This window comes from Branchiostoma belcheri, unplaced genomic scaffold (genome assembly GCF_001625305.1).
Source record: "Branchiostoma belcheri isolate BF01 breed outbred unplaced genomic scaffold, Haploidv18h27 scaffold3, whole genome shotgun sequence".
Classification (NCBI taxonomy): domain Eukaryota; kingdom Metazoa; phylum Chordata; class Leptocardii; order Amphioxiformes; family Branchiostomatidae; genus Branchiostoma; species Branchiostoma belcheri.
The window spans coordinates 6,730,119-6,738,224 of record NW_017803909.1 but is presented as its reverse complement, the minus strand read 5'-3'; the positions used below and the strand labels follow the sequence as shown (position 1 = coordinate 6,738,224).

Sequence of the window (8,106 nt, the reverse complement as noted above, 5' to 3'; positions counted from 1 at the left end):
GCTCTGCAATTACAGAAATACTTTCTGCAAATACACACTTAAAAGTCCAGATCTAAACCCATGGCATATACAAAGTCACATGTTTGCAAACATTCTACATACAAAACTACTTGACTGTATATTAAACTTAAAGAGTTAGTAGTAAAAACAAAAGCTACAAACACCATTGAACCACTAGCCTGATTTTTTTCAGTCTGCAAAATTGCAGGTTGCTTAATTTTTCTTCTGCATTATTGAAAATGTCTTTGCAAAATGCAGACTGCAGATGGGTATTTCTAACACTGACATCTGATGAAAGATTTGTTTTTGCATGACTTGAGCCCAGGCAGATTCCAAGATTAAATTGAGCCTTGGAGCCATCAAGTACGTGTAACAGCACAATTTTAGATTACTATAAAACACTTAGATCAAACACCTTTATATTATCTCGATGTCATGTAATGCCAGCTTTTTTTTTCAAAAGCACTTGCATCTCTTCTGTACAGGTATCTAACTGGTGACCAGTTCAGCAGTGATTCGTCTGTGGAGTCGTACGTTCAGGTCTTGCGCAAGGGATGCAGATGTGTGGAATGTAAGTATGTCAGATACATGACAGGCTTTTAACTAGGGGGTGTCCAGGGTGTCTCTTGGACTCCCTGTACTGAAAATAACAAGAAATCGGACGCCCTACTTTTTAGGGACACCCTAAAGACGCCCTGCCATGCACATATGCTTCCCTTCAGCCTTACTTTAACTTACAGAAATGATGTTGTAATGAAGGAAAAAAAAACATGGCTGCAGTCTATATTCTTCAAAGTTTGCACCTGAATATACAGGAAGTAGAGTTTGAGAGCATTATGAATTTCAAAAAAGGCTCCCTAAAAAGCGTGTGCCTGCACCGCTGGCCGCGCACATACCGGTAGCACACTATAAAAAAAATTGGACACCCTGAACAAAAAATCGTAGCAAAAAGCCTGATACATGACAATTATAAATGGGGTCACCATTACTGATGATTTTCAGGGTACAACATGCAGTCAAGAAATGTTTTCTGATGTTGCCCCTTTGTTCTATATGTATAGTGGACTGTTGGGATGGTCCTGATGGTATCCCTGTGATCTACCACGGCCACACCCTCACCAGCAAGATCAAGTTTCTGGACGTCATCAGGGCAGTACGGGATCACGCGTTTGACGTCTCAGAGTTAGTAAACCTTTCATGTGTTTAATAAGCCTTTCGTGCTGCTGTAGGGAAAGGTCGAGGGTAGCCAACAGTAATACTTTGTTGTAGGAGCGGGGGGATAGTGATTACGGATTATGCAAAATTTTCGCCAGCGATTACGAATTACCTTTAAGTCTCAGAGCTGATTACGACTTTACACTTAGCGGCTAATGTACTTTTACGAATTATGTTAATTTTTGGTAAGGCTGCCTATGGGTTTCAAAGACTAAAAAGGCATGATTACGCCTTACGTGAAAGGGCATGCAGGCCCCCTTACATTTGTATAGAGCAAGCTTTTGCTGAAAATATCTGATAGATATCTGTAGACTGCTACTTTAGCACAGAAATATCTGTACATTGCTGTGTTATACTTGCATATCTAGTTCCAAGATATTTTCCATGGATAATGTCTAAAGCTAAGCTGATTGTTACTATGTGTCATGTGTAACAGTTTCACTCATGTTAGTATAAGACATGCTGGGCATTAACAATTTTCAAGTCTACATTGCACAACTTCTGTCTGTTGCAGATATGCAGTCATCCTATCCATAGAAAACCACTGCAATATAGCCCAGCAGAGAACCATGGCCACTCTCCTGAAGGAAACGTTTGGAGGTCAGTAAATGTGTAAAAAAAATTTCAGCTTTCAGTGAAGAGAAAAACAGGGTTTTGTTTGAAATGTTGTAGATCAACTAGAAGCCTGCATCAAAGGTATTTTTACTTCAAAAGTTTTTAAAGGGTTTCCTCAAGCAGCCTGACATAGAGACATATTGGGATGTGTTAAGCCTCAAAAATGTCATAATTTGATTTGTCAATGAATTATATCATTTGTGTATCTACTAAAATTCTTAATTCAATTCAGAAATGCTCCTGACCCAGCCTGTGGATCTCAATGCCATGGAGCTGCCCTCCCCCAATCAACTCAAGAGGAAAATCATCATTAAGGTGGGTGAAGTTTTATGTGTGAGGCCCAGTTAGATGGTTAGAAAGTTGAATGGGAATTGATTTTGCACTTATGATAATTATTGTTGTAATAGAATTTTAAGTGTTGATACAAGGGATACCAGGCTTTAGACTCTTACATGTATTTGTAAGGTATAATGTGTATGTCCTGATGATATTTGAATGACATGTTTGTGAATTTTTGTACAAAAAACGCAATTCAGCACTGGTGCTGCAAAGGTTTTTATTTTGAATAAACCATTCTCTCTTTTCTCTCTCTCTCTCTCTATCAACTTTTGTCTCATTTCATCCAACAGCACAAAAAGCTCCCTGATGGCAGTGATGACACAAGGACATCTGCCAGTAACTCCCTTGAGGAAGGTAAATCATCTTTCCTTGTGTAGTTGGAATATGCTAGCTTGTACGGAAAGACAACATGTACATGTACTACCAATGTGCTTGTTCATACAGTTCAGGAGCCAGGGGATGTTTTGCATGATTCAGTTTAAGGATTTGAAAATGAGCTGTTCTGTTGCAAGGCTTTTACATGTAGTTGTATTCAAAGTAATCAAATTGCTGCTTTATAAGCTTTCTGAAGGCTTGTTTGATTTGAAAAGTTCTGGGATGGAAATGTTTTCTTAAAATCCTTTAGTGATCCCAACTGCATGCTAGTAATTTTGTTGCCCTTAACCATAATTCTTGGACCATTGCCTATTTTGGTTTTCTACCCTCCTTGCTGATATAAAAATTCTGTTACCCTAACAGTAATTTAATAATAAATAAAAGATAATTATCCTGATAAATGCATCACTATGTTCATGTGTACTTTGGCCTTTACAACTAGAAGTAATCTCAGAGTATGGACATACTAGTTCACAATTCTTTTATTATTTTCATTTCATATTGTGTCTCGTGTTTGGCCAGATGAAGGTATGATTCCATTTTCAGCTGGTGAACCCTTCTTGTGTTAAATCACGTTTGTTTCTGTCTCCCTTGTTATTAATCTTCCAGGGCTTTAAGGACTTCTTGTACAATGGAATGCATCACCATCACTTGTTAAATTGTCCAAGAAACATTTAAGAAATATTTCTTCATTACGCTCCTCCTAACACACACTCCCTAATGTTTTTAATTGTTATATAACATAATTATAAGTGCATATTTGCTTCTAATGCATGATAGAGCAATCACTGTTTCATCACGTTTCCTTTTCAGAATCATTAGGCCACAGGAAGTACTTTTTATGGATGACATCAGCGCGCACATTAATTTTCGTCTGATTTGAAATTTAAAAAAACAAGAAATTTTGTTGCCTTCTGACAGTGGTCAACATGCCAAAAATGGGCAAAGATGTCTGTTGCCATGCTGGAAGGTGGATGGCAGATAACTATGAAGAGAGGAGACAAGAAAAGGCTCTGATTTAATGTTTTGTTTCTTATTTTGATGCAGTGATATGTGATGCTGACTGTGTATATGAGATGTTCCCACTGAATCAAAACCATTTGTACAATGATTGAGTCAAAATTTTAAAATGTAGGAACCTTGTTTTTTTTTGGCCAGTCTTGTTTTTTTTTGGCCCACTCGCATTAGATTTGGGGTCTGCAGAGGATGTCATCCATAAAATTTACTTGCTGTGGCCTTATGCCAAGGAGTTGAAGATTCAACAAATGTTTAGATAACAGTGCTTTTTTTGTGACACAGGGAGAGAGGGAGACCTGAGCAATGCATTGAAAAACGGGATCCTACTGCTGGAAGATCGCGTGGATCGTGTGAGTATTTCCACGCCATTTCTGGCCCTTCAAAAGTGCCTTTTAGAGCACTTTACAATCAATAATAATATAATTATGGTATTGTTTTAGTTAGTAGAATATTCTTCAATCAGTGACTTATTGAGAGGTAGCAAAACATGAACCGAGAGGTCTTGGGTTCAGTGTGTATGCAAATTTGTAGTCATGTGTATATTTGTACTGTGTGTGTGTTGTGTAATGTGGAATGAGCCCTGGAAGATTGTATCGTAATAAACTAAACTAAACTAAACTAAACTAAACTAGAAACTAGAAACTAAACTAAACTAAACTAAACTAAACTAAACTAAACTAAACTAAACTAAACTAAACTAAACTAAACTAAACTAAACTAAACCCTGCCATGTCACTGATCTTGTGCCCTTGGGAAAGGCACTTAACACATTTAACTTTCCTGGATGGAGCCCTAGCAAACCCCATCTCGTATTAGTCACAAAAAGGAAGCAGAATCTTCAACTAGTTGAAGGCAGCTGCTTCAAAATTAAATAATAAGAAATGAAATGACTGACTTCCACCTCCTACAGACATGGAGTGCTCATTTCTTCAACCTGACGTCGAGACAGCTGTCCTACACAGAGGAGCAGGAGCGGAGGGTGGTGGAGGATGATGATGAGGAGGATGAAGAAGAGGACGAGGATCAGATTCCTGAGGTGAGCTTCACTCAATCCCTTCAGAGTTTCTTTTTCTTTCTGTCCCGTAGCTCAGTCAGCCTTTGGGGCAGCATGATGTTTGGCAATGGTTTTCCGCTGCTGACAATCTTCTGCCAGTCTGGCCATCTGGTTGGCTGTTTGACCATGACCCCGCGCCTGTGCGCCTTTGGCCTTTCCCTGAAGAATTGTGTGTGAGAGTGTGCCTTTGGCCCTAGACACATGACTGAACCACTGTAGTTTTTTCTTCTTAACTGTTGCCAGAAACTGTCAAGAGGGCCTTGCTTAGTGTAGATGCGTTCCCTGACTTCTTTGTTTGTAGTATGTGATGTCCAGTGAATGAGTTTCACAGTGGAGATGTACAGGAGAGGTCCAGGTGGAGCCTAAGGCAATATTTCATCTGTTTTGATCTTAGCAGATAGTAAAGATTAGTACTGAATGACTGAAACTGAAGTGAAGATTACGACATTTGTATCTTTTTTAAGTTCTGTATGTTAATCGTACAATATAGTATTCATAAAATTTAAATTTGTACATTGACCGCAATTCAGTGATTTGTTTTTCATTAAATAATTCTTCTTGAGTTTTGAGTCTTGAAAAATCACTAAAACCATTTGTGTGGTATCATAGAAGCCACATATGGAAACTTTTATACATCTGATATGGATGATACTTGGCTGAAGAGAAGTCTACCCTCCCCTCCCCTAGGATATCCCAATCCAGGAGCTCCACTTCAGCGAGCCATGGTTCTATGGTAAGGTGCCAGGTGGGAGGAAGGCAGCAGACAAAATGCTGAGGGAGTATGTCAGAACTAAGAGTGCCCCTGATGGATGCTTCCTGGTCAGGGACAGCGACACCTTCGTCGGAGACTTCTCTCTGACATTCTGGTAAGAAATGTTACATCTTTGGCGACACCTCAGGGGGAGCCCAATGGTACAGTATTGTGTGCAGTTTGCTAGAATTCTAGGAATTCTCTAGGAATTTTTTCCACAGGTATGTAATGTGTTTTAGCACGATAACTAAAGAAGCTATGGATGGATTGTAAAGAAACTTGGTAGGTTAGTAGGACTTCATGAGACATCAAAATGAGCAGACTTTGGGCCCCCTAGCATAGCAGCTTGTTATGGTGCTGCAGTGGAACTTCCGGTTTTGATATCTCGTGATCTGGACATGTTCGGTCACAAACTATTTTTTTTACAGTATGATTGCCTTTATAACATTTATAATGAAAAAAATATAACATTTAAAATTAAAAAAAGTTCTACTTGCTGAAGGTAGATGTCATATTTTGGCGTGTAAGATAACAAGTTTCAAAACTATAACATAGCAAAAAGTTCCTTTAATTTCTACTTTACTGTTGAGTTGAGTATAGTAAAATTTTGTATATTAAACACTGATACAATAATATATCTTGGTCCACATTAGATTCTGTGTAATACAGTGTATATACTTTCGTTTGTAATTGATATCTTTCATCCTGGTGCTGCAGTTATCTTAACTGAATATTAGCCTATTTTATGTGTACAATAATTAAGAGTAGTCAATTTCCCCAACCGCAGGAAGTCTGGTCGACCCAACCACTGCCGCATCCGCTCCAAGCAGGACCAGGGCAAGCCCACCTTCTATCTCATAGACAACATGCCGTTTGACAGTCTCTACAGGTAACTGCATGGACTGAATCTCAGTTTCAATGAGCTTAACAGTTTAACAAGCATGACTAATAAACTGGTGGATATACCAACTACTAAAGTACCTAGTACCATCTCAGAAAAGAACAAGAAATAGTCATGCCTTCAAGTACCAGAGTTATCAATTGAGGTGTTCAAAAACTCATTCTTTCCTAGAACTATCGTAGAGTGGAACTCGCTGTCACCAAGTACAGTAGGGGCATTATCATTAGATAGTTTTAAACAATGTTTAGAGTTAGATGGTCAAACGTTAGGTGAAACAAGTGGTTTGGTGAAATGTAGCCAGCTGCCACCATGCCACGTGCCTACGAAGTTATGCTGAAGGGCAGTTATACGGGCTATACCGATACAGAGAAATGAAGATGGGTTTCAACATCTGGAAACACTTTTTGTCAAATTGCCAGTTTTAAATCTGCCTGTACTTTTTATCAACATATCAGCTATTATGATATCAAATATCCTGTAACTTCCTTCATGAATATTTCCATATATGCATGTAAACAGTCTCAACTTGAATAACGTAAACCTTTGCTCTGCATGTGTTTTCAATCAATATAATCCTGATGCTATTAGCCCCACTCAATTGTAACACTATATCAAAGACTTGTGCTAGCCCTTGTTTGAGTGATTAGGATTTACATTGTACTAGGTCTTATTTAATACTTTTTTTGTACTTTACCATGTGCAATTGCATGATAGAGTTCTTCTGTGTAAAGATGTTGTTGTGTCCGTTGTCAGCATGGTGACGTACTACCGCCAGTATCCGCTGAAGGCCAACGAATTTGAGTTAGTCCTGACGGATCCGGTGGAGCCGCCACACAGCCATGAAGGCAAGGACTGGTACAACCACCCTCTCAGCCGTGCCCAGGCCGAGGAGATGCTGAAGCGAGTCAGAAAGGACGGAGCCTTCCTGGTGCGAAAGAGCGAGACGGACTCAGAGTCTTACGCGATTTCCTTCAGGTACAAATATTATTATTTTCATTTCGAATCATTATGTTTACCGAAGGAAAACATATTATTTCTGTTGCTTTTTCTTCTCCAAACAAATTGGGTCAATGACCTGAACTTGACGTCTGTCACCATGGTAACTAGTGTTAGGTTACATCATGTTGCAATTTAATAGCAGGAGGGATTTAGACTCCTGTCACCATATATATATATATGAATTTGTGTGTTTGAGTAAGAATTAACAGAGCAGACCATATGCAAAGGTAAATATTGAGCATTGCTTTGCAAATGTTACCTTAGTTTCTAGTTTCAAATGAACTTGCTCTCATGATTTGTCTTGAAGCTTGACATGTGGTTATTAGTAATTTGAAATGAAGTATATTTTGATATTTTCAGAGCGGAAGGGAAGATCAAACATTGCCGGATCAAGCAGGATGGCCGACTGTATGTGATCGGGACAGCACAGTTCGAGAGTCTCATCAAGCTGGTCAACTACTACAAGGAAAACGCTCTGTACAGGAGAATGAAGCTACGCTATGCAGTCAATGAAGAAGTTGTCAAAAATGTGGGACAGGTAAATAAAAAATCCTGCAGTCTCAAGCTTTACCCCTAGTTTTTTAAACCCATGTCCTGCTGGCATTGTTTACATGATATTTTCAAATAATTTGATATCTCAGGTCAAAGAACCTTGACTTTTTTTGCCCTGCGTTGGCCTGTTTACTTCCACATTCATTGCTTTTTTGCTGCGGTGTGATGTGTTGTATGAGAAATACCCCCAAATCATACATATACAAGGCACTATATACAAGTAGATGGTACTGTATGTGCAATCCATATATATATATATATATATATATATATATATATATATATATA

General features: G+C 38.6%; 1 protein-coding gene across 4 annotated transcripts in view; it reads left to right on the top strand.

The window, feature by feature from the left end:
• The window catches only part of LOC109473767 (1-phosphatidylinositol 4,5-bisphosphate phosphodiesterase gamma-1-like), a 27,686-nt gene that overhangs the window by 12,999 nt on the left and 6,581 nt on the right, over positions 1-8,106 (top strand). For 2 of the 4 annotated variants that reach the window (XM_019773801.1, XM_019773799.1), the window contains 6 exons: positions 3,844-3,911; positions 4,472-4,597; positions 5,303-5,481; positions 6,154-6,255; positions 7,021-7,242; positions 7,627-7,804. In XM_019773801.1, the coding sequence (XP_019629360.1) occupies positions 3,844-3,911; positions 4,472-4,597; positions 5,303-5,481; positions 6,154-6,255; positions 7,021-7,242; positions 7,627-7,804 (875 nt within the window). Of the gene's footprint in view, positions 1-1,729; positions 1,816-2,062; positions 2,146-2,459; positions 2,524-3,066; positions 3,073-3,843; positions 3,912-4,471; positions 4,598-5,302; positions 5,482-6,153; positions 6,256-7,020; positions 7,243-7,626; positions 7,805-8,106 lie in introns of all 4 variants that reach the window. The other 2 variants (XM_019773800.1, XM_019773802.1) reach the window with 2 other exon arrangements.